General features: G+C 39.9%; 1 protein-coding gene across 1 annotated transcript in view; it reads right to left on the reverse strand.

The window, feature by feature from the left end:
- Positions 1–27,454, reverse strand: part of MPPED2 (metallophosphoesterase domain containing 2) — a 101,212-nt gene that overhangs the window by 46,385 nt on the left and 27,373 nt on the right. The window contains exons 2-3 of the mRNA XM_027705341.1: positions 21,212–21,393; positions 1,782–2,007 (exon numbers count right to left, since the gene is read on the reverse strand). Coding sequence (XP_027561142.1) covers positions 1,782–2,007; positions 21,212–21,393 — 408 coding nt within the window. The remainder of the gene's footprint in view (positions 1–1,781; positions 2,008–21,211; positions 21,394–27,454) is intronic.

Raw genomic sequence — 27,454 nt, forward strand, 5'->3', positions numbered from 1 at the left:
TGATGTGATGTCCCTTAATATTTCAGAACAAACATTGTAAATCCATGTGTACACCTGCAAATTGAAAGAGCTTCTAAATGCGGCTGGAGGCAAAAGGGTGACAGATTTCCACTGCAGATTTGGGAAGCAAAAGGGTACAAAAAAGAACACTACATACTGCCAGTGCATATAAATGTAAATGTAAAGGCACGTCACACAGTTCTCTATTTCAGAATACCAAACTCCCTCTTCCCCAGACTCGGATTCTGCCTTCTCCAGATCTCTCCAGCAGTGCTGTAAGTAAGCTGAGTTCAGGTAAATCTGACCCAAATAAATTTTAAAAGATGCCTACACTTCCTAATCACTGCATGGCTGCAGAAGCCCTCTGAGTCTGAGACACACATACAAAAGAGGCTGAACACTCTTAATCTTAGCACCTAACCCTCCTCAGCTCCTTACCTTGCAGCAAGCCTCAAATCCACCTCACTCCACCCAAGGCCTTATGTGCCCTGCCTTCTGTGCTGATATCACCAAAAAAAAGAAAAAAATTACTTCAAAATGTCTTGAGGAGATGATTCTTAACCTGAATTAAGATCATCTTTCCCAATTTGCTGATAATGCAGGATTTAGAGCATTACTTTTTTTTTTAGCTAACCAGTGTCAGACTGATTTAAACTACTAGCTAAAGGCTATGACTTAAATTAAAAAATTAGTAGCTCAAGTCAAGAATGTGAGACACAGAGCTAGATCAGTTTTCTAGCCAGCACTAATGCACACAATATGACCAGAAAAAAGCACTGTCAGAAGCATCAGTGTGTGTGGTGTTACATGAATCTGAGGGCCAAGACAACAGAGATGAGATGAAGGGGAAAATTTCTAATATATGTGTAGGTTTGCCCCATTTCTTGGTTCAACTCCTGTCATTCCTCCTTCCTCTCCTGCTTTCACCTTTAAAGCAAGGCTGACATCAAAAATAAGTTATAAGCTTATAATAAACCCTTCTTATAGGTGTGCATAAATTAGCATCTCAGTACTTCAGCTGACAATTGAGAATGCCAAGCAGCAGAATGATTATCACCATCACTCAAGTTCAGGTTTCTGGTAAAGCCTGAAAGGACTGTGGCTGTTGTTAGCATGAGAATTTTAAACAAGTGCTACCCAAGACTACACAGAAAGATGTCAGGCATCACAGTTAAATGGCATGTAGAAAAAACAAGGAAGAATCTCCTTAGTACAAAATGGGACAGCAATTTTTTCCTGCGTGACATGCTTGACACATGGATGGAATGACACCAAATCCGGCTTGAAATTTTTTTATCACAACTTTACAAGGAAAAGAAAACAATGCCTGGAACTGATCAAAAAATAGGGCTTAAAGCACCTGCTGCCTTGTACCCTGTGCTGTGTGGGTGTTAAATTCTACCACACTAATCTATTAGCATAGCAGACATAAATACCCCAACAGCACACACTATAATGGAGCTTCTCCAATACATACTAAGATGCCACTGCAGTTAATCCACGAGCACAGGGTGGGCATTGAGTTCATTCAGCAGGTAGGAATAGTCACAGTTCCTTTTGTCTTATTTCACACACATGGCTAAATAGAGATTATTTATCCACACACACACACACACAAGAAAAAAGGGGAAAAAAAGAAACTATTTCAGGGTGGTTTACAGCTAAGTTTGATACTCTTCTGCAGGGCAATGCAACAAAGCAGCTTCATGCATGTTCAACAGGAACAATTCCTGCTGTGGTTCAAGTAATAAACAGCAAAGAAAGTTTAAATTGAGACTTACCACGGGGCACCATATATTCGGAATCCTTTAACTGTTACCTCTGAATCTTGTAAGTAAATACTATTTGTCAGGAGTGACTGAACATTGTCAAAGTCCTCTGGTTTCAATTTGGACACAGAGGGAAAGCGGTAGTAATCTTGTTTAACAAGGTCTGCCATGAATTCCTTATCAAATGTCAGTTCATGATTCCCAGCAATCACTATTTTATATTCATATGGTAGGTTTCCTGAAATAACAAAAAAGAGGACTTAATTAGCACATTATCCTCCCACAAACCAGCAATGCCGGCACAATAAGCAGACAGCCAGCAGTGACAGAACCAAACACCCAAGATCTGTGGGCACCTCCACATGTGCTGAAGGTACTGAATCAGACTGCTGGTGCTGTTGTTTTTTTAGAGTATGCTGTTATTTGGATTAATTTGTGTTCCAGTGGCATTTATTCCGCACCTGGTCTGTCCTCCAAAGCATCAATTCATTTGCAATGTACTTTCATATTATTATTATTATTGCTATTATGTTAAAGCAGCATCTCGTTTCTGCAAGACGTACACGAGTAGAAGAAACCATAAAACTCAGCCAAATACAACATAGCAGGAAAAGGGAAATGTGGTTAATTCATTTACCATGAGAGTCAGAGGTAAAGAATGCAGGTTTGCTCACCTCAGTGCAGGGCAACTGATACCACTGTTTGGAAGGAGGCTCATGCCCACAGAGCCAGATTGTTGGAGTTCAGAAACAGATTTTCAAGCACTTGGTACCAGCAATCACTGCCAGGTTTTCCAAATAAACATACTGGGTGCTGAGCTCCCTTAAAAATATAGTCCCATACTGTGATGTCTTCACAGAAGTTAGCTTCTTTTACAAAATCTGTCCCATTGTGACTTGCCAAAAATCGCACCTAAGTTTGCATCAAAGACAACTTCCACGGCCTTCACCATAAGCTTGATTTCCCAGTCTCATACCAAATCATTTATTTTGGTGCTTACTCCTAATAATCACTTAGAAAAGGTTGGGTTTGTTGTGCTGGTTTTTTGAGAGGTTTGTCTTGTTTTTTTTTCCCATAAAGGCAGCAAAATATATGTGGAAATCTATGGGTCCATCTTCCAGCTTGGGGACTCACAACATCTGCCCCAAGGAGGACAAAATCAGATGTCATACATTTCTTGTGGATACAGTTCTCTTAAATAGAAGTGGCTTCTCTAGTTTAAAACTTGCCTTTCAACTTTTAAAACTGTTTGGGTTTTTTTAAAGTAAGTTTCAAAGTAAAGCTGCAAGTATATACAAGATTAACCTTCCCATAAATAAGACTCACAGGGAACCAGCCAAAACCCTCTGCTTTTCAATATTTACAGCACAGAAACAGGAATTACACAAGGTATGTATACAAATATCTTTTTAGCAAAATTAGTTAATTCTGGATAGAAAACCAAAAAGCTACAAATCCCCTGAAAGGACCAAGCAGACTTTTTCACAGACACCTCACGTCTGAACAAAATACAGATTGTACATACACTTAACTCTCTGCAGTGCTGCTTTAGAATAAAATCTGGGGAGATGCAATAAATGCTCCTCTACAGGTTTTGCCTCACTCTTTTCCCTCTTCCCTCCTCTTCCCCATCTGTGCTACGTGCAGCTCTGCAATTCATTTTTATTTAAAAACTCGATGTGGCAGGTACCTACAATTCCTGCTCTCTGTGACTCCCGGGCACAAGATAGAATTGCTATTTTCTTCCCTCCCAGGAAACATAAAAGATACCACCAGCATGAAATTTGATACACTTGTCATAACTATCAATCCCCCCGAACAAACTAGTGTGATAATATTATCAGAGAAGTAGGATGGAGCAGTTAAATTCAGGTTTCTGCCAAGTTATCAACATTTGCCTGTTTTAGCAGAGAAAACTTTTCATCTTACTGGATACATGTCCAAGCTTTACACTTTCTCTCATTTATTTTGATAGACTTGAAAACCAGCACATTTTGCTGATATTATGTCCAATTAAGTCTGGAACATTTTTGCTTGAAGTCAATGGGGTTTTTTTTCTCTTGACATTTTAAAAATAAGGGCTTACTTTGAAGACACACAGGGCACACAAAGACAAACTAATGGTGGCATCAGTAATTATTAAAACGTGTAAGTGTAACACTGTAGATGTTATTTAAGCACCTGGAATCAGTAGGGAAACCAAACAGTATTTCTTTGCTCTGCCTTTCTGGTGCTGGCTCAGGAGCTATCAATGAGCAACACCACTCACCAAAAGGCAAACACACCAAAAGCCAGGCCCATGCAAAGGAAGGGCAGCAGCAAGAGGAAACCTCATCCATTTCTTCCCTCTACCCCGAGGAAAGACTATAAAGCACTAATCACCGTAATAAATTACCTGCAATAAGATTAGCTAATTTATTAATCACATTCAGGTTTTTCCTTCTTGAGAGGTGTTGTGACAGTGCACAACATCCATTCTCTCTAATACTATTTATGAAATATTTTGGTGTGTTTTCTTTTGGCAGACCTGCCCTTTGTCTATGACCTGTTGGCCTTGTGTTTAATATGGAAGCATAAAGAGTCATATTCAAAAAAACTCCTACTCCATGGTAATTTAGTTTCATCTTGAGCAGATTAATCTCTGCATATCTACATCAGTGTTGCCTGTACAGAACAACACATAGGTTGAAGGGCATTTCCTCATTTTCCTTCACTAAATCTTGGTTAGCTACATTTGGGTTTTATTAGTCTAATTTCCTAACTATCAAATCTTCCATCATGCATCAGTAATATAATTCATTCTAATTTTTACTGTAAATCTGAAAAAGAGATAGAAGACTCCTTTTCCAACTATAAAAAGTTTGATTTGTTTGCTGGGACAAGAAAACCCAATTATCAACTCCCAGCATAATAACTGAGTTTATTTAAAATACTTAAATGCTTAACAGGTGAGATCAAAAGGCTAAAATTACAACTACTAAAAATGACCAGGGCACTAAGTGTGTGAAGTATCGTCACCTATACTAGAGTATTTGAACCCCACTATATTTATGTGTGTATACACACACAGGGTGTGTATGTGTGTTTCTTCAAAATATATCTATCATTTTGGGTAAGATGAGCCATCTTACCCAACATCTGCCCTCAACAGCACAAGCAAGGGCACAATGCAACCATTGATCAAGAAAATACTGCAATTAGCCAAGTTGTTCTCTTCTGGAAGCCAAAAAGGTCAATATTGCTCCTGCTCGAATAAAGGCAAAGATAGTTAACTGTGAACTGTAAAAAAGGAATTGTTTACAGTAAATATATTAATCTGAGAGCCTCAGAAAATTTCTGTGACTTCTTGTCTAACAAGTCAACCCTCAAGTTACAGTCCCAAGTACCTTTGCCCCCAAGTGTTCACCTTTACTCCTTGTCAACACAAGGGTTTGGTGGCCACAGAACAGAGCGGATCAGAAAACTGATCCAGATGAAAACTGATGTAGTAAAAAAGGAAAGGGTGTCTGTGAATGCTGGTAAGGCAGGAGTTCTACTGCTGGCTGCAGCCACTTACACCACTCAAAGTGTCAGCTGAACAACAGACTGACTTTAAATATATATATTACACGGGATGAGGTGGGAAGCTTGGGGGGCTGTGGGGTTTTTTAACCTATATAAGTAGGTGATTCAGTGGGGGTTTTTTTTAAGTTCACCTTAAGTACTTGGATCCTAGGAGTCCTTAATCTGCTGAACAACCATTCCCATTTTAAAGGCATGCTTCATATGAGTACAATTTAGTCACACAACCCAAGTTCTGTGGAGCTGCCAGACATGAAAAGGAGTCTGACTGGCAGCGAACGTTAACTGCTGAGTCCCTATAAAAATAGAAAATCACATTATTTTTCGACTACTGTTACCTGCAAACCCCACAGGGAAGTGGGGGAATATGAAATAATGTGATACTAGCTGTCTATATAGTGGTAGAAACCTGTATTTACACACAAATGATATGCAAGTGCTTTTGATGTGAAGCTCTGAATATGCATACGCATGCATTAACTATTCAAACCACACAACACTTCCATGAAACACGAAGCCTTTTTCATGCCCATTTCATAGCCTCATAAACCCTTTGGCCATATGCTGAGAAACAGGCTGAGAAACCTTGAAGTACAAATCCTAGTCCCTTCAAAAAGAGGGAAATCTGTATGAAAGATGTGTGTGCGAGCGAATAATTTCAAGTTTATGGTGTATCATATATGCTTCAACAGTGCACAACTGGTCATGGAGCATTCACCCCATAACCAACACCATACACATCCTGGGATAAACACTTGAAGGAGTAGATTTGGCATTGTTCCCATGGAATTCCAGCCCCCACAGGAGCACAGCCTGGCAGCAGTTGTCCAGCCCAGCTGCCAACTGATGGGCACAGCCCCACACTGAATTTACAGCAGCTCTGTAACTCTTCACACAGAGAATTCTCATGGAAAGCCCATAGCATCTCAGGGCCATGGTTACTCTCTCTTCCCAGCATTTATAGCACAGTCACAACACACAGAAGCTCCTTTTCAAAAAGAAGACAGAATATCCCAAAGCTTTGATTTCTCCCATGGCAGCAGCAAATGACTTAGACTGTGCAAGTACAGTTGCATAGAGTCAAGCTTTCACATAATAAGCTGGACTTATCTCACCAACAATCCAATCTAAGTACCAAGATCTAAAACTGGGTAGGAAAAAACTCGACATCTTTTCTAGGATGAGACTGACCAACAACTGTGAAAATATGCTGGCTGTTTTAATCAAATCAGCCTTCACAAAAAGTCCTCGATGGAACAGCTAAAACTGATGTCAACCAACACACTGGCTGAAAATGTAACCCATGAATTTCTAAGCATTTTAGCTCTGTGTCTGTAGAAACCTACACAATGAAACAATTAGAAACAAAAAAAGCAGGCAAATAAAAGACAGAACATGCACAAAACCAGAACGTGTTTCTAAAATAGTACAAGGGACTAAAGTACAAGATCTCTCAAAATCTCCCAAGTGGAAAGTACTCCACCATCAGTTCAGAAGCCTTTTTTTTTTTTTTCCCTCCAAAATGAAATTTTGGAGAAGTAGAAATAAAGGCAAAACACACACGAGCAACACGGCAAGAGGAGAAGACGAACGAAAATTTAACTGTTTTGCCTTTATGCAAAGAAAACATCAGACCACAGCACAGGGAGAAGCAAAGGCTGAGACCCTTAAATTCCTGTGATAAATCTGAAGCTTGTACATTAAAGCTCCCCTTTGTTGAAAACGCTGTTAGACGCAACAAAACAGAAATGTTAGGTAAGTGCAAGCTCTGCCTCTGACCTTTCCCTCTGTAACCGTCAGGCTTCATTAATTTTCACAAGGCCTGACAGCTCCAGCGTTAATACTCACACTTGCGGATCGAGCCACACAGCAGGTTCAGAGTCTGCTACCTTCTCCTCTGAAACTCATGCATTAGGGTTTCTTCCATGCTGGCAATGGAAAACCAAGTCTGAGAAACATTAAACACAAAAAACTACGTTACAATAACGCCAGGGTCGAGCCATAAACCCATGAAAGCAAGGAAGGGCTGAGCGAACGCCGCTGCAGGGAACAGGCTCCTCTCCCAGCGACCTCGGGCGCAGGTGCTGCTTCACCTGCACGGGGGCACTTCAGAGAAGTCCTGATGCTGCAGCATCAGCGGTACCCAACACCAGGGGGTTTCCACTCGTTCTCTCTTCTGCAGGTAAATGCAGTAAATTTTGCACAACGCTGGGCCAAAACATCGCCACGTGCAGCACGAACCCCGCAGGACCCACTCGGCTGCGGGTCTGACTGAACGATGCTCTGACATGGGTAACAACAATTCCTTGCTTTTATGTATTTATGTCTCAACCATAACATTATTCTAATGTAACTGTTTGTGATTAATATCCTTCTCCTGTCTGTTAAAAGGGAAAATGCAGCATGACCTAGGTGACAAGCTTTTGTTTCGCTTTGGTGTTCCACGGCTTCCTCAGGATTATTCTGAAGTAACTTGTGCTGGGTTTTGATCTCCAGGTTGTTTTGGAATTTCACCCGGCTGCTGTTATTGAAACATTTTTTTTCTTGAAACACGGAAAGCTTTGCTAAAGTTTTAACAATTAATACATGAGATTTCTTTGTTTTGAAACAGAATCTGAAGTTTTTGTTTAGTCTAACCTCAAAAACAAACCAAAAAAAAGGCCTCCAGATTTTGCAGCTCACAGTACTGCCAACTTTAGGTGTAAAAAGTCCCCCAAATTGACTTTAAAATTATGAAATCTGAAACACAAGCAGCACAGATTGCTTGCTAGTCCCTGGAAAGGCTTTCTTTTCAGGCTTTTAATTATGCAACCTAAAAGATGAAGCTTTCAAGAGGGAAAAAAAAAGAAATCACCTAACCTAAAATCAAAAGAGCTGACAGCTGTGAAGTTTCCCTTTAAATTCAGCAAATTCTGAGAACCCCACCCTCCCTGGAAATTGCAATAGCCTTGTTTGTCCCCTTCATTTTTACAAGTGCATCTTGCATTAATGGTAGCTCCTGCTACTCTCCTCTCTCCCATGGCAAAGCCAGACCTACAGGACTACCAGGGCTTTGCTGGTGCTGTGAGCCCTTTCAAAGAGATCCTTTAAGGGAACTGGTGTTCACTTTTAAAAAAAATATGAGATTTTCAGGCAAGATCATCTTTTGTCTGGCAGAGCTGAAGGGTGTTCCTCTAAACGGAATCACCCCATATTTATCCTTATAGGGACATTTGCATCTAACCCCCTGTAGTTTAGGGTCTGTACTGCACGTATACTGTAAATATGGAGAAATATGTTCTATTTTACCTAATAGAGCTTTATCTTTTCTCTTGCAATCAAGATTTTAATGTGCCAGGGCTGAAAAGTTTTACACCAATTTCAGCACATTGTGTGGTTTCAAATGGCTCCCAGTCTTGAACTTCAAATACCAAGGCCAAGAACATAAACTCTGCCTTCACAGTGCCAGTGGGGCTAAGTAGAAATGTTCTCCTTGAACTTAATTTAGACTAAATTGAAAAGGAACATTTTTGGTTACTATTACATTAGGCTAAAATATAAAAATGAACCCTAATACTACCTAAATCTAATAAGAGAAAGCCATCTCCATTTCAAAATTTTCAAAGCATTCTCCATAAATGCATCACAGATCAATTTACATGGTACTTTTGCCAATAAGCAAAACAAAATCACAGGTTCCAATTGGCTTAACTCATATTGGAAAGCGCGAAAGCAAATGCTGGAAAATGCAATTACTGCAAACAAACTCCATTTCCTCCACTCAGGAGGGAATTTCAGGGAACATTTTATTGCCCTCAAATAATATTTCTAAAGGCATCAATACACAATTCTATTTTCTTTTCGGAGTCCCCCACACTATATAAACTAATCCTCCATAAAGGAATTCACCAGATTTTGAAATAATATATTGGTTGTTGATATTACCTTGGGCACACACATACTGTATCAGTTTAAATTATTTTTCTCCATGAATCTTAGGAATATAAAAACCAACAGCCACTGCCTGACACAAACAGATCTGGACCTACTTCTCATAACATACCCTTTGTCTCTGTAATTTACAATTCCAATTAAGTCTTTTTTTCCCCCTAAAATAAATGAATAAAAGCCATCAAAAAGGAGGTCATCTTGAGAAACAATTATACAGAAAGTAATTAAGCTAATCATAATTATCACAGACAATGTCTTGGTATTTTCATGTATTTTCACACAGCAAAAGGCCAGGGAATGCTAAGGACAAGATGTTTCAGGCAAAGCAAAATCTTTATTTAAGAGAAAAAAATCTTGATATGAATTCTTCACTACTTACTGAAGGAAATAAGTATTAATGAAGGATCCGGATCTAGATTCTGCCCCAAATTCTTCTACCTTATTGACAGAGACCTTTATATGAGCAGCAGACCTTCCTCTTCTGTCCACAGGACTGACAAACACACCTCTATCAGGATTCTTCCCACATCTATCCACCTATCTTAATATGAACAAATAAATACACCAGCCAGGAAAGACATATAGTAATCACCAACACATTTTCCTGTTTCTCTCATCTTTGAACTTGTTCCCATTATTTGTTTTCTCATTTTTAAATGCAAGTCTCTGAGGCTTACAGATGCACAAAGCAGTAGGCACACACCTTCCTCTGTCTCACAGCCTGGTAGAGCCCAGTCAGCATTTCTGAAAAATAATCTCTCCAACTGTCTCCTTTTTTCTGTATCTCAGGAAGGAATTCAGAGCATTTCTGATGAACAAAAAAAAAAAGAATCTCAAAATACATAAATGAGAAACTTACAATAACTATTTTCCTTCTATGATACATTATATTTTACATAACTTCTTGATTTTATACATCTAACTGAAATCCTTCCTTTAAAACTATGATTTTTGAGTATATTGTTGGCAAACTACAAACCCTATTGAGGCTCATAATTAACCAACTATCAATACTAATGTAACATGGATAAATTTCCATAACAAGAGGGAAAATAAGCAGGGATGGCAAGAATAATCACAAGGAAAATAAACTGAAAGGAAAAAGAGAAATAAGATAAAATGCTTTTTAAATATCCCAAAGGTTTTAAAAGCATGAACTGCTGTCTAAAAGCAGGACTACAGCTTTTTAAGAACTCTGAGAATGTAACATTCTCCAGCGTGCTAAAGCAATTAGCTGCTTTTGAAATTTTACCTTGTGATCATGGTTTGTGCTTTTACTTGTAAACATTAAAGTATAAGAAGCAAGTTTGATATTCAAAGGTGTTTTTAAACATATTTTCAGGTGGCAATGCTGATGTTTGTTGGGAATCGTTTCTTCCTTTTCTAAGTTGGAAGAGGAGAAATTTAAAACCTGAACTAAACTCCACTTCCAGAGTCCAATATCCATTTGACAGCACTATGTGCTGGGCTTCAGAACCACCTCCACGGTTCTCTTCTGAAATGTTTATGGAGGATAAAACACAAAGAGAAAGTGCACAGAGAACCCAAACAGAAATTACAGTCGACTAAAATATTCAGGCAGGTCTTTTGGAACCTCCAGTATTATTTTCTGAATCCCATGTTTAAATTTATTGTTCTAAATAAAGCTAAACATTCCATTATAGTATTTCAAGAAGAACTTGGATACCAAGATTCTCCTGAGCCCTGTAAGGAAATTCCTTTTAATAACCCAGCTCACAGAGAGGTTTCTTAGCCACTAAAAGAGACAACCAAATCACTCCAGCTGTATCATGTTATTACAAGGAACTGAATTCCTCTTGTGCAGGGTTTTTTCCTGGCCATCTAGAATTGCCTGAGCAGAAGGGCACACAGCCTCAGATACCTTCCTTGTGAGTTTAAGCACATGTAGTAACCCCAAACATTAAAAAGGAGAGAGAGGAGGAAGCTTTAAGCCTGATAAAGGTTCAGAGTGATAACTACAGACATTGGTGCCAGTGATTTCTGAGTTCCCTCTCTCACCCCTCCTACTGGTTCTTGCCACCTCCTCTCTTCTACTGGCTTTGCAGAATTTCAATCACCAAATTATTTATGTTACAGCACCCCAGGACTTCACAACAGACAGTTCAAGTTCAGACTGAGGCTTTTTAAAAATCCAAATCTTTGAATTTCAGTGGAGAAAAATATGTGCTGAAATACCTCCTAATTTGTCTGTAATTAAATGCTATCATTAATTGCTGGAGCAAGCATCTAGTGTGCTTTCTGCAGAGCAGGGTCTCTTGTTGACTTACCCATTTTAGGCCTCATTTCTAGACTTTAAAACAAAAATGGAATGAGAAACCCGCTGTAAAAAGGCATGATATGCAGACTTTTAAGTTTTGCTGAATAAAGTGGCAACTCCAGTTAATCAGAGCTGGTCATTAAGACAAGGCCTTCAGAGAACAGCTATTTCAGTCACTTAGACAAAGGTAACAATTTATTCCTTATTTATATTCCCTTCTGCTAAGGTTTTGCCCTCTCACCTCCCAGGCAAGCATCATTGTTTTTACAGCTGGCTTCACGGAAGCAGTTGTTTATGAATGGCTGTATTGCTTCCACTATAACTGTACACACTCCAGTAACTCACTCAAATGCCAGACCCATTTTAGCATGGATAACCAGAGCTGTCAGTCACCAGAGTGGTGGCTCTCCCTTCTCCCTGTCCCAGTGCAGCCCAGATCAGCCAGTCTCGCTCAGGCAATCTCTCCCTTCCTTTCCCACTCCAGCTAATGGCACAGGATTATAATTTACAACAAGACAGCAAATGGTGAGTGGCTCTCCCTGCGGCGCTGGTCAGTGAATTACTTCTCACTGGGGTTTATAAGGGGATGTCAGTCCAGGACCTTTACTCTCAGGACCACAAGTATGGCTACAGCTGCATTATTTTATTCCCAGAGGCCACTGGAGCTTGCAGGAGGGACAGAGGAGAACAGAAGGAACGAATCCCTTTCCCTGCCACGCACAGGAGACACCTCCAGCACAAAACTGCAGCAAACTTCATGTCTGCCTTGCAGCTTTTCTGCTCATCTCTCAGCAGTGGAGGCAAATGCCAAATGCTGCTCAGGGAGCGCGGAGCCTTCAGAGTAACAGATGAGGGAGAGCAGCTCAGGGAAAGGTGAGGACGTGCGGGTAATCTTTTATCATTTGCAGCCCTGTTTTAAACTAAAACTCTCTGTTGTTGGCTGGTTACACCAAAAAAATTTTAATGGCAACATTCAAGAGAGAAGGAGCTATTGCACTCTGATACCCAGCCTGGCCTGTAATATGAAAGCTTCTGGTTCATTAGAAAAGATGTACATAATTCTGAGATCCTCATGGTTCACTTACCAACAATTACAGGAAATTCAAAGTACAGAGTGTTCCTGAGCTCTCATTCCTAAATAATATTAACTTGAGAAGAAATGAAACTCTGGAAAAAGCAGGTGAATCTCCAGCACTTTACATCCCTGAGCTCTCATTTGTCTTCCTTTCCTTTGTAGTCTCCATCCCACCCCCAGTTTGATGTTATTTTGTTCTCCTGTGTGTTGGCTTTCCATCTTTTTGCCTCTCTCCTTGCACTGCTGTCCCCTGGTGTGTTGCTTTGTTCCTTCTCTACTAAACATACCATCAATAGCCAGTGAGGGTTTGGTGACTGTCACCTCACAGCTGGGGTGCAGGATGAGAAAAGAGACCAGAACAGCTCACTGAAGTGAGGCATTGAAGTGACCTGAGCCTCAAAGCCATCTCAAGCCCTGAGAAACTCCGTTCCCAAAGCTGTGGAAGGGCCACCACAAACCAGCCCTCAGCCAAGTGCTGAGACCAGCCTGGTGTCACAGAGTGGGCAGCCTCGGATGACAAAGCAGGACAAAGAAAGCAAAAGTTCCTTCAGCTCTGGGAGAAGGGCTTCTCTTCTCCTTCTCCGCCCCACCAGTGGTACCAGAGTGCCCACAAACACAATGCCCATCCTCCAAAGTCAATACACTCCCTAAACACAGCCAGGAAAGATTCCAAGCTCTCCTATAACAGGCACGACGAGGGCGGATGGGAGAGGTGGAGTTGCACAGGTCTTTCTTTCACAGCCCTTTTGTGCCAAGACACATCCTTCTGATAAAGAATTTGCCCAAGCTCAAATACTCAGCCTCAGCCCACTGCAACCAGAGGGTTAATTAACAGGCTATGCAGGCTGGTTATAGCCAGCAATCAGCAGCCATTTATTTTTCTTTAACGAAAAAAAAGAAGTCAGTAATTCTTGGAACATTTATTAACCCCCTAGTATAGGCAATTACTGTAAGATAAAGGTCTGCCAGTCTTGCATTACTATAAATTGCTGCATGTTGCTTTTCTACAGCACAGTAATGTCCACAGCAGTGTGAATAAATGCTAACATTTGAGTTTTAAGCTCGATTCAACCCCCTCGATCAAACATTTTTAGCAGATCTTCGCTCTCAGTGGCTGTTTGGCCACAAGAAAAATAACCATTTTATACAACCCAAAAAAATGCAGGATGCTATTTCACTGACATACTGTTTTGTAGCTCAATTTAAGGTAATCTCACTGATATACTGTTTTGTAGCTCAATTTAAGGTAATCTCACATATTTTCTAACATGCAGAACCGAAAAGAGGAAGGGGGTGGGAAGTACAAAACCCAAAGATCATTCCTGCTGTCTACCAGATTCTGTAGTCACATACAACATTAAAAAAATAACGGCCATAAACAATTAAAAAAAAAAAAGAAAAAGGCTTTGTAATAGACAGAACACTGCCAACCAGCTTTAAATTGAATTACACAGCCTGCTAATCTTTATGATGAAATAAAATTTCTTCGAACACTACACATTACACGAAAATCTGCAGTGCTTTCTCCCCAGCCCCAAAGCTTTCTCTCTGCTCAAAGCAACTTCTCCACGCCACGGCCATTGTTCCTTCTAGGCAGGAATGTGATGCTCCTCTAGCAGGAAGACTTATTTTAATTAGATATTGTTAATAGGGTGCGAGTGGTGCGAAAATTCAGGAGAGAAGTATTTTTGCACTCGGTATTTTTGATGCAACATTAAATTTGTTAAGTGACAAAATAAACTGATGGCGTACAAAGAGTCCATCCTTCGACTGTTTTCCGCTGAAATCATTCTCATTGTGATCCGTGGCTGTGGCAGCAATACCAGAGGAAGAATCTGATGACAATGTCTATAAAACTTTCTATTTGAGTGGCATGTTTAGCTGTTTCATGCCTGGTCAATACAACCACCATAAACCTCTTTTCTGTTTTAAACTGGATTTGAAGGAAAGGGGGAACCGAAAGGAAGAACTATTTTAGTTATTTTATAAATTTGGTTTGGTTATGATTTGTTATTAAAAACCTAGTCATCCCCTCCCCCTTCTGAGACAACATCAGCAGCCCAGGGAAGCAGATCCAAGAAGTGACCAAGCAATTATTGTGACTGAAAATCCATTCAAGAATTGTGCAATACTTTCCAGTGCTCACTGGCTCCTTTCTTTCATTGAAAACTACCAAATGAATATATTAGGTTTAAACATATGAAGAGCCACTCAATCCAGAACATTATTCTCTTGGAAAGCACGTTTCACATGAGCCAAGTTTTCTAATGGCTGTCAAATAACACCTTTATATTGGGTTTGACTGACCATGGCAGCTCGTAAAGAGAATTTTACGCTTTATCTCTAGGAGTGAACACAGTTTAAAAAAATCTGTTTCTCTATATGCCATTAAGAGACAGCAAAAATAGATTTTTGTGAAATCTCTTCATGAAACATTGCCAGGAATAATAACAGCAAAACAAGAAAACACTGATCAGATATGAATGAATTTACACTGCTCCTCAGGCATAAATTCCACTTAAGTCAGTGGAAATTTTACTACCTTGACACTCGTTTTATCCAATTGCTTCTATTCTACCTTTTAAGTTATAGCATTCTGTTTTCCACAAAGCATTTAGTATCTGATCCAGAGCAGAGGATAAATATGAAGAAGCAGCTATAATAACCATAGCACAAAAGGAGAATTTTGCACTTTTTTCCCCACTTTTGTTTTCATATTTCACTGTAGATTGCTAAATCAAGAAAAACTATTCAGCCTCTTACCAAAAATCAACATGGTTGTGTTTTCCCACTATTTTATAAATATAATAAAATGTAACATTCAAATTATTTTTGTATTCCTCTGAGAAGAAAAAAATAAAATTAGTAATAACATATTTAAAAAGGTATATGCAAATAAAAGCTGAGCACTGATGATTAATTCAATGAAGCCATGTGGGAATTTAAAATGAAGTACAAATGGGAATTTAACCATGACATTAAACACAGTTCAAGTTAGAACAAAAGCAAGGCAAATATTCTTACATAAAATACTGCAATAAAACCTAAATAAAGCAGGAAGAAGTTTTTTAAAAACTTTATGGTAAAGACAGAATGAGATTAATAACCCAGAGAAGTAAATAAGTAAAAAACCCACAGAACCAAAACACACTGAAGATTCCAGGTTTCATCCCATTCCGGTGCCTAAAGCCCGAGGAAGCTCCTCCCCAGAGCCATCACAGAAGTCACAGTTGTTCTCAAAATTAGACTAATAGATTTTTCGAGGAGTTGCCTCCCTCTCTCCCAGAACAGCTGTGCAAAACTCATACATGCTCACAGGATTAAAGCTACCTCAGCGTTTTCTTTCACTTGCAAGTGAATGCAATTTTTTTTTTCAAGTGCTAAGAGTTTTGTTCATCAAAATGGTATTTTATGTTCAGTCAATTATTCATCCTAGCTATAACAAGTAGAGCTATAACAAGTGGAGCAATGTAGAGTTCAAAATGTGCTCCAGATGGCAAAAAACACAAATCAGAAATAAATCAATTTATAAAAATGGAAGAGATTTGGTTTTATTGCCATAATTTTACTTTAAAATATTCATAACCTTGCTTCTGGTTCTAAATTAGTCCAGAATACTTTAAGCTAATATCCCTCTGAATTTGGAGAAATTTAGAGCTTACTGGTTTGGTTTTTTAATAAAAAAAAGTGTAAAGTCAGGTGCCAAAATAATTCACATCAAAAATATATTTTTAAGGAGCAAAAGGCCTCAAGAACAAATACTTCATCACACTCAGACTGTTCTCAGTGTACATTAGCAAAAGGAACACACTTAGACAAAACCCTAAATGAAACATGCCTGGAGAGGAGATGAAGCCAGATAAAATGAGGGAATAACTAAGCCAGACCAGAGAGATTGAGAAAGGATAAAAGCGGAATGTGACCCTGCATTTTTAAACAGTGATAAGAAAAAAGCTTGATCTTACTATTGTACTATTTTTGTACAGCTCTTTTTTTTTTTTTTCAAATTAAATAACACTACCTTCAAGATCAAACACTATTTTGGCAGGTGTCTGGTTTAACAGCTGTGAGTAAATTTCAAATTTCTATGGCACTAATGTATAAATTCAAGTGTAGACTGGAACCAAGTGTCTGTCCATACTTCTGAGAGCAACACCACATTTCCATTTGGTCATCTATTCCATGAAACAATCAGCAATTCCAAGCTGATGCTGCTGTTTTCCATAACTAACACTCACACAAAAATGAACTTCAGAATAATTGACAATAGTTTTCTGAGGACCACATCTATATATACAGCGTGTAATAAGAAAACCTCCACATTAAAATTGTATAATTATTCTTTTCTTCTCACTTAAAGTAACATGATTGAGGAACTACAGTGCAGGAAAAAAAAAGCTGAATTTTTTTTTTAGCTCTGTAAACAATGTTTACACTAAAGACAAGCATATATTATAGGCACAGAAATATTGTTCCAGTACAAACCCACACGTATTTGGCCACTAAACCATTCACAAAGTTTGTGGAGCCATTATCCCGCAGAAATTAAAAGATATAGACATTACAAACAAAAGCAAGACTTGAAAAAAACATGAAACAGTTAAGTTGCTAAATCCCAGAACAACTCAGGAAAAACCTAGCTAAATTTAACACTCAGCTCCACAGACAGTAACCAGCAGTAATTTCACCTCCTGAATTTATTTGTGTGTTCAACTGTAGGATTTTGTCTAGTTTGTGCAGTAATAGAAGTCTTGCATGGAAAAAAAACCCAAACAAAAATGCAGAACCCAAAAATGAACACAGTAAGATATAACCTCTAAACAAAAAAGTACAACACTGGCTGTTTGACAAAAATTACTAAACTGGATGCAAATTATTTACACAAGTAAGGCTATGCACAATCAGGCCCATACTAATTGAGCACAATAAACATATCGACACCCATTAAAGATCTATCTGCCAGAATTTATCTTGGCTTTCTCTTCAGTTCTTATGGGTTATTCAATCACTTCCCATCACCCAGGAAAGGAAATATTGCACTATGAAGACAAGAGCTATAATTGGATATTTCTGTATTTCATTTCACATATATGACTGACTGAGAATGGATGGGGAAAATATGAACAGAGATAATAATAGTAAGTTGAAACATTTAGTAAGAAATCCACTGGCCACAGAATAACATCCCAACTCTTCCTCAGTACATAATGCTGTGTTTGCTGCAAAATCAGTTACTATAAGAGATTTTTAATGAAAACAATTATAAATTTAAAATAACCGTGTTTAAAGCATTTAACAGTCCCTAAGGTCAAGTGATTACGGCAGTTACAAGACCCAAGGGACATGTTCACACCAAAACAAAGTGAATAAATTACTTCAGCCAGTGTATGTAATCAGTAAGTGACCACAGAGGTTACTCAATGTATAAGCCCAGATGACTTCCATGCAAAACCAATAATGAAAACGTAACAGCCGAAGGGAGAAAGCATAGGAACTAGCAAAAGTTGCAGGAAGGGCTGAGAACTAGGAGGAGTGGGAAAGTGAGCGTGGAAAGCAGGTTCTGTGATTCGCCTGTGGAGAGGAGGAAGAACGATGAGTGTTAATGGAATGGACAAATGAGATGATGCTGAACACTTTCCCCAGGTGAGAGACCCAAATTGCTGCAAAGTGAAGCAAGTCTCGCAAAATATAAAACTGCAGGGCTGACAGAGGTGCTCTCAGCCCTGTGTAGCTCTGGCATATGTAATGCCCAGTGAAGTACAAGCAAAGCAGGAGTTCAGAGTTAATCATCTCTTAACTTTTCCCTTGGCTTTACTGCCGAAAAAAACATGGACTTTGTGTCTTAGTTATTCCATTACACGGTCCTAGTGGAGATGAGCCCCTGTCTTTTAACCACAGAGTAGGTAAGATAAGCTGTAGAATGAAACCCAGCTCTGATCTCACTTCTCTCCCTCATGGCACAAATGATACAGGTGCCTTGTATCCATCACAGCTTCACAACACAATTGTCAGTGGAGAAAACCACGCCCAGGAAAGACAGGAAAACACTTTTCTATAAGGACAACATCATATTTGATGGCAGTTCTCAGTATGTTGCTTTGGAATAAGGTTCCTACCAAGTATGATGAAAAAACATGCCTCCCACCATACTGCAGAAGAAAAAGGAATCCCACTTGTTCCTGCCTGCCACTGGTATGTATTTTTTCAACTACTGCATGTCATCACCTCACAGCACTGAAGGTATTAAATCCTCACAATACACACAGTAAATAGTAAAATAGTAAATGGTAAAACACAACTACCCATTTTGTAGGTAGGAGCCTGAAATAAAGTGGCAAAAGGATGTGCCTGACTTCAGTGTTTTGATTCCAGGTGAGGAAGGGACAGCACTGAAGCAAGTATTCACCAACGTGACAAGATTCCACAGGAGAATCAATCTGCTGCCTCACCTTATGCCAGAAAACTGGTATTGTCATATAGAGGAAAATGCAAGTGGGCTCTGCGCATGTAAAACAAAAGGTTTTCTCTTCACCTGAAATATGAAAGCCTGAGCCCAAAGCCAGTAGGTCCTCCCACAGTCAAAGCTTCCAGTTTCAATGAATCATGACTGCCAAAGCATGCAAAATCTGCTTCCTCACATAAATCCTATACTGACTTCTACAACAACTATACATATATGCTAAGAAAGTCCCTTGGTAAATTATTGAGGCTGGAACACAACCCATCCAAAGGGTTATAATTCTTCTGCTGCAAATGTTAAGCCAAGGACCTACGTGATTAAATAACATCACCTTGAAACACCTGTCAAACACAAGGAATTCCAAGTGGCTGCCCATACTGTAAGATTCCCCACCAAAGGGTGAAACCCCCCCAGCAGATTATTTGGTTTGGCTTTCTGCAGCACTAAGTCAGTGCTTTCAAATGCCAAGCACTTGGGCACAGGCTCTGGCTGTGTCAAAACAACATTTGTGAAATTACTCAGAGTCCAAAGAGGAATTCTGGTGGCCAGACACTGCTGTCAGCAGTGCACTCAGGGCAGACTTTGGAGATCTGTGCTCTCCAGAAGGCAATTCCTTTTCTGGAGCTGCTTGGTATGCATAACAACAGAACCCTGTTGAACAGCAGTGCTGCCCAGACCCTCCAGAAGACTGGAGCTGGGTAGGACCCCAATCCCAGGGAAGCTGTGCAGCCTCCCACTGCCTTTCCCTTGCTTACTCCTCCTCCTTCACAACACTAACACTTAGACATTATCACAAAGAACACTCAAAAACTCGGGAAGATGATTCCTACTGTCCCTTCCCTCATCCTAGGACATATCTACCTGCTTCTCCTACTGCTTCTACCTTCCCATTCGCAGAAAAAGGATAGATATCAAATCTAGCACTGCTTTCTAGAAGTAAGAACAATAAAACTTAAGTTGCAGTGATATGGCAGTATTAGGAAGCCCCAGCCCCACATCCACAGCAATAAAAGGAAGGAAAAACACTCTTTTAAAACTGGGCTGTGGAAACCAGAGGAGGTCAGGTAAAAAGAACAGTGTGGAGGAAATGCAAAGGAGGATGAAAAGACAGACAGTGGGGAAGTTCTTCTATTTCCTTTTGTAAATCCAAAAGTTCTTTACATATCTCTTGAAGGGTCAGCCAAGGAACTCTAATGGCATGAAATGATGCTATTAAAGGCCTGTGGAGATGCAGCCATCACACAGCAGGCAAGGGAGTGCAGTGATGGAGGTAAAGCCTGGTCACAAAGCTACGCTTTGAAAGATTTTTATATAATGCTGTAAATTCATTCTAATGTTTCTTGAAGATCAGCTGCTTGAGTCACCTTCAACTCTGAGTGCTTCTAGTGCAAGAGGTGGCTTGGCAGTTCACAGCCAGCTACCAGTGGCATTTATAACAGGAGCATCCTGCACAAGTTCCCCTCCCTTCATTTTGGTTTTCTGCTGTTGCAATTTAATTGCCCTCAACTCCAGCAGTATCGAGGCACTGCTGTCAAACACAGCAGAGTATGAAAGGTATTCTAGCAAAGGGAGGCTGACTGCCTGTGGTCCAACTTAAAATGCCAGTATTCCAACTCAAAGGGGCAAGCACCTGAACACCACTCCAAAAAAACTCTCCTCTTCCAAACAGTATTATTGATTCTGTCATACCATATCCTGGGAAGAAGGACTTTCATCGTTTCCAATTATGTTGTAGCTTCCAGCACTGCTTTAAGTTATGGTAAACCCAAAAATACAGGGAGCAACAGCTTTGGCTGTGGTTATAAAACCCCCCAGCATCAACTAATGGGACACTGTATGCATTCATATGAGGTGCCACCACCTCCTTGGCACGCTCGTAGGGCTACACAGTTCTTGTCGTGGGATGACAGAATCTTTTCCCCCCAAAATAATGCAAAATACAGCAAAGCATCTAAATTTGTCTTAATTAACAGAATTAGACCAAGGCTAGAAACAGCACATCACATGAGGACAAGTGAAGTAAGGGGGTGGTGGTGGGGGGGGGAGATTTTCAAGTGCTCTAATTCAATTAGGAGGCAGTGACTGACACTTGGACAGGAGAGGTTAATTGGGGTCACCAAAACGCAGTAATTCCTTACCTAACCAGTCATTAAACTTCTTAACCTCTGAGGGCAGTCCCAGCTCGGTGAAATCGCCCGTGTGGAGAAGGATGTCCCCATAAGGCATCTGGATGCCATCTGTTCTGGAGTGCGTGTCTGAGACGCAGACAAATCGCGTGTGGCCCGCTGGTTTTGGAGTGTCATATGGGATAGGGTCGACCCTAAAGCAGACACATAAAGATCTCGTAACAGTCACAAGGTTAAAACCCCTCGCATCTATTATTTCAGATATCAGCACGGATCTCTCTCTCTCTGCAAAAGTGAGAACACACACACACACACACACAGACACACACACCGATTTACACACACCGTGCTGCAGGAAAGGACTCTGCAACACAGCACTGCCAAAAGCCCAGCAGGGACCACAGTGCTTCTTAAATACTCACCTGGGAAGGAAGGAAGGAATATTAAAATATACACGAGGTATGGCCAGTTTCTGACACTAAAGTTCGTTTAAACACTGGAAAAAAAGCGGATTTAAGAGACTTTGAATTCAGATATATGTTTTCCATCATCTGCCTTATGCCATTAAATAACAGGTCTCACAGGTGGGCTGAGAACAGGCTCTCACTCGAGCTGGGCAGCTTAGCAGCTGATTTTGTTCAAGGGCATAGGCACTCCCACAGATTCCAGCACGAATATTTGTTTACACACCATCAGGTACATCCAGGAGTGCTTTGATGAAGCCTGGAAACTGCAGAACCGAGTCTAATGATAACTTCTTAAACTCACGGAAAATCCTGAGCTCATCTGCCCAGAACCTATAAAGTCAGGAACTGACGTGCTAGAGCACCAAGCAACCACAGAAAAAACATTTTTTTCTATAACCAATGATGTTAAAAATTTAATTCAGCTGGTTCTTTGCAAGCTACATTTGGTAATTTGATCTTACCAACTACACGTGAACATTGAAGTTTCGTCTTTTTTTATTTTATTTAGGCAGAACAGAAAAAAAATAACAGGCATGAGAAATGCTTTATGCATACTTGGCGGTTAGAAGTTCTAATTTGTGGCAGAATAACTTAAATACAAAAGGCAACCCACTGCCTGCTTTAGACTAGCAATTATTTCTCTGCAGAGTTACCGTAATTTGATTTGCTCAACACTTGAATAGCACAACATCTGGATTAGTGCCACAGAAAACGCCAGCCCAATTCCACAAAGCTTCAACTCATTCCAATTGATGTGCCACTTTGATCATGGTTAGAGCTTAGCTTCAACTAGAAATTTTGAGGTATTTAGGAGTTATGCCAGAATAATAGTCCACTTACATCTCAAGCTATCAGAGCAGTGAAACCAAGCTCTAAGTATTTTAAAGCATCCAAACAGTGCTGTTCTAAGACTTATTGGGACAAACTGGCACAATAGACATTAAAAAATCACTGACTGAAAGTAAAAAGAAAATTAAACAGTTTTTATTAGTTTTGCTCTCCACACTGAAAAGAAAAACGATTATCACACATCACTGTGAATCTGTTTGTCTTAAATCCCCACAGTTGTATTGAGATGTATGATCAGCAATAGAAAATAAAGCAAAAACCCTAAGAAAAATACAGACTTTTGAAGTATTATTCTAGTTTACTGAACTGTAAACTAAATTAGTATTTAGTATTTACTATACACTGAACTGTGTCAAAACTTCTACCCGTGTTTGCAACTTCAGCTCCCTACATAGGTGAGAAAAACCAAAAGTATATTCCAGTGTGCAATTCAGTTCCCTGCACTGGGGAGATTTAGAGTGGTTCCAGAAATCAAACTCCATGTGGGTACGTCCTGGTCTCTGATGGAAAAATGCCCCCATGGATGCACTTAGTAGCACAATTTTACCAAGTCAGAATTTAACTTGATTTTGTTAGAATTTATTCTAAAAAATTATATTTGTCAGAATATTAACAGCTAAAGTATTAGTGGGGGAAGGGCTATAGGGGAGATATTATTTGTTACGTTGCATTTTCCTAGGTACCATAGTTAGTATTTGTAAATAATTATATATTAATTATTCAGTAAATAATTAATTTCTAATCAATCTGTATTTACCATAAAAATACCACATCTGCTTGCTGTGGGCCACTGAATTAATCGCCAGAATTCAGGTTCTGATGAAGTTTACTTTAAAAAGAGATTCTGCTGCTGGCTGGACTGGGTGGGAAGAGGTATTTTTTCGTAGACAAGTGGCTTTTTTGGGTTTGGTATTATTGTACCTCCTATTCCACCCAAGGCATCAGGTACAATTATCTGAGCCTTGCAGCTGGTTACCATTGCAGAAACAATCAATGGATTTTAATTCTCTGCAAGGGTCTGAAATTAATAAGGTTATTATTACAGAGAAAAATTCATTACCCAATGAAATTGCCAAGGTGGGCAGAACTGTAATTATAGGCCATAGTGCTTTTGTATTTGGTGCCTTCCTTCCAAATACTGAAGTTAAGCCCCAGCTTTTTCAATCGTGTGTCACACATTAAACACGAGGGTCTCCAAATCAGCATTTCCCCACTTCCGAGTGTGTTTATTCCAGACAACACAAAAAATAAACACCAGCTTTCATCACCACCACATACCTCATTCAGAGAAACCTCTGCTGGAGCTGTGACCAGCACTGCCTGCCCCTGGGGAGTCCAATTTTGTTTGTACACAGCAGCCATGCTTTTGCTATTCTCTGCAGTTTGCTCCCGAGCCAGCCCTGTTTTGCTTGAGGCAAATCCCTATTAGAGTGTGACACCAAAATCTGGTTTCGGATTTTTCTATTCATGCAACGACTCACTCACAGAAAATTCTATAATCAAAATTCATTAAGTTCCTGACCCTTCTTTCTCTCCTTTACAAACACTATGATGTTGCCAAGTAACCTTTTTTCCTACATCTTCGCTTTCCTCTCTTATTCTGTAGCGCTTGCCTACTAAGTATTTGAGAGTGAGATACTGAAGGTTATTGTGTTCAGTCCCATCAATTTATCCTACTCAAAATAGCCCTTCAATAGAAACTTAATAAAAGTGGTGTTATTGCCAGTCCTAAAGGCTTAAGTTTTCTTTTCATTCACAGCTACAGCATGGCAAACAGTAACACCAGAGTCTTCTTTCCTGCTGCATCACGAGGGGGTTGGCCTCTGAAGGCAAAGCTTTTGGTGACAGCCTGCTCACTACCTGGGCTGTCTGATCACCTCACAAACCAGCAGCTGGGGGTTACAGCTGGCATTTCTAAAAGCTCTGTCATAGTTGTGCACCTGACCCTCACCGCGGTTCAACAGCAGATAAAACAATTATTTCAGCCCTGTCCGCCACCACTCCGCTCAATCAGAGCACATCCCTAAGAAACTCAACTTCATTCTTTGCCTTTGCTCCAAACACAGTCTATACAGCTAACTTTGACACTCTCCATCACCACCAACACTTTATTTTTTCAGTCCTCTTGGTGTGACAGACTGAAACGCTTTACAGATTATTTGATGACTGCATTTGAAAAAGCACGCTCGTGGAGACGTGTTCATACATTAGGATTAATACAGTAATCAGAAAATAGAAAACAACCTAAAATAGCCAACCATCAGAATAAATGAGGATTTTTTTTTTTTTTTAGTCTTAGTAAATTACTTTGAGCATCCAGCTTCCTTTACAAACAGCTATTAATAGATACTTATCAGTCCTAAGATATGTTACACCTTAGAAAATCGGGCACTTGGCTGTTTTTAAAAAAGTTTATGTAAGACCCAGAAAGAAATCCCATAAGGCAGTTGAGCAATGACTGCTTTCCAAGATCGTGACAGTAATGTAAGATCTGTCACATTTAATGCAGTTATGACAAGGGTTCAGGAATCAGAAGGGACAACGTAACCTTCATACACTTCTATAAGAACCTTGTTTATCAGATAAATACTTGGCTTTACTAAACTGCCCTCACCACCAGTTGTTCTCATTTGGAGCAGGAGTCCCTCGGGTACAAACCTCAAATTTGCAGTTCCTCACACGTTGCTGCAGCTGAACTAAATGACAGCATGAGCCAGGCTCTGATTTGGCTCGCTGGGATACCACTCCTCAGTACCCTCCTCCAAGCCCACAGTTATCCTGGCACTTCCACAACAGCAGGGCCATGCAGGCAAGTGCCACCCTGCCCTGCCCTGCCCTGCCAGCTGTGAGACACAAGTTTCATCACGGTTTTATGCTTTAAAAGCAGAGATGAAATAAGAAAGAACGAGCGACACACGTTATCAAGGGGGTTTTAAACAGCAAGGCAGTGGGGGCTAAGTTCAGACACTCACAGAAGAGGAACACATTGGGCCTCTCACGTGCACAGAGGCAAAGGACTTGATTTAGGATGTCATGCTACGAGGCAGACACACCTTAGCCGTGTCTTTCAGCCCAAGCTTACAGTGGTTGCTCATAACGATGTCGCATAAATCAGCAGCGTTGGAAGGCACCTCTGAGACAGAGAGGGCAGTGCAGCCCTCCTACAGACACAGCTGCAGGCACAACTACACTGGGACCCTGCCTCAAAAAAAATTAAGAAAGGACACAAGCACCATTTTTCTGAAAGAAATAAAGTCTGATTGCAAATGATAATTCTGCATGGGTGAGTGTAAATGCTGAAAATAAGGGTCTGGGGCTGCGTCAGCCGGTCCCTGGGAATGCCTGTGCTTGGAGAGCCAAGCCCAGAGCCTGTTTGCTTGCCTGCTCTCTCGGGTTTTGAGATATGCAGACTCCAAATCCCCTCTTAGAGTGTAATTCCCAAGAAACCAATTCATCCATGAAGATGGAATAAAAATCTTAAACATTAAGCCAGGAAAAATTTCCAGTACCTAACACTGATAAATCACTCCGATGAGCACAGCACCTATGCTGGATAAAACATTTACAGATGCTGAAAATCCCTCCTCCGTCCCCAGCCCCTACAATTCACATCAGCCCTGTTCCTGCTTACAATCCACCACACCTCAGGCTGGCTCTGCTGGCATTGCTTCAGGTGAACAAGTCAGCAGGCAGCACAGAAAAAACCACGTCATTTTACCCTTTCCCAGGCTCACCAGATGCATGAATAGTCCTGTGACATGCAGGCCCATGTCCCTCCTAGACTGTGTCACATCGTATGCTGGGGCTTTTCATCTCAATAATTACTCCACTGGGTATATCTGTGACTGAATTTGTGGGTTTGTTTTTTATGACATCTAAATTAGCATTCATTATACATCCATTTATGCACAGACTTCAAGTCTGTGTGCCACATAAAGTCTGCGTGTGTTGTTGCACTTACTCTGTCTTGGGAGTCACTTGCAGACATGTTATCTAGGAACTACTTCATATTTAAAACATATCTATATAACTAGCTTTTAAAAACACACCTACTCATATTTGCTAAGAGCAGTCATCATTGTATTTATTTACAGTCTCGCTTCCTCTTGTAAAATTTCATACTCTTCTTGCTACTTCTATTTTCAAAATTTGTAAACCAAATACTTCTTCAAAGAGCCAGTTACTTGGTATATTTATTTTAGGATTAAAATGCAAACATTTTCTGCAAAAACACTTTTAAAAGCTTGTTTCTAAGTGCAGCTGTAGTTCCCCCTCCTCAGCTAAGGGAATGAAAGACAATTGTTTTGAAACCAGAAAACAAAAGCAATATATTTTCTACATCTTCAGGTTATTTTCTTTTTTTTTTTTTTTTAATTCATACCTCTGTCTCTACACATGCTCCCTCTGGCATGGAAAGTTCACGAGAAAAGAATGGGAATTTCCGTGAAAACTCCTTGCTACAGTACTTACAATACTTGTTTCTGTATGCAAATCTCACAGCTTTGTTAAACTGTGATATTTGTTACTGCTCTTAAGAGCCAGTCCCAAGTCCTGGAACAGGGTGATCATGTGAAACCTGTGGCTTAATTATTTTTGTCAAAATATGTCAATAAGTCTCTCAGTTGAAGTAAAATGCCTGAAATGCACCTGTATGCCCTGCAGCATCCAAGAAATGGAATGAAAGTAAAAGATGTGTAATGTTCCTATTTAAAAACAAATAAATCTCAGGACTATTAGGCCAACCTCATAACTTTAGAACTAGTTTTTAATGCCACAAACTAGAAGGACTGTACTGAAATCAAGCTGCAAATGTGTCTACATTTTGAAGCAAAAATCTGAAACCTTAATTTAAAAATCTTCCAAACATTAACATAAATGCACTGTCACTTGAGTGTCTTAAAATGTAGTGTCATTTAAGTTTATTAGAGCAGAATGATGG

The sequence above is a fragment of the Neopelma chrysocephalum genome, unplaced genomic scaffold (genome assembly GCF_003984885.1).
Source record: "Neopelma chrysocephalum unplaced genomic scaffold, ASM398488v2 Primary Assembly neopelma1_323, whole genome shotgun sequence".
Lineage (NCBI taxonomy): Eukaryota > Metazoa > Chordata > Aves > Passeriformes > Pipridae > Neopelma > Neopelma chrysocephalum.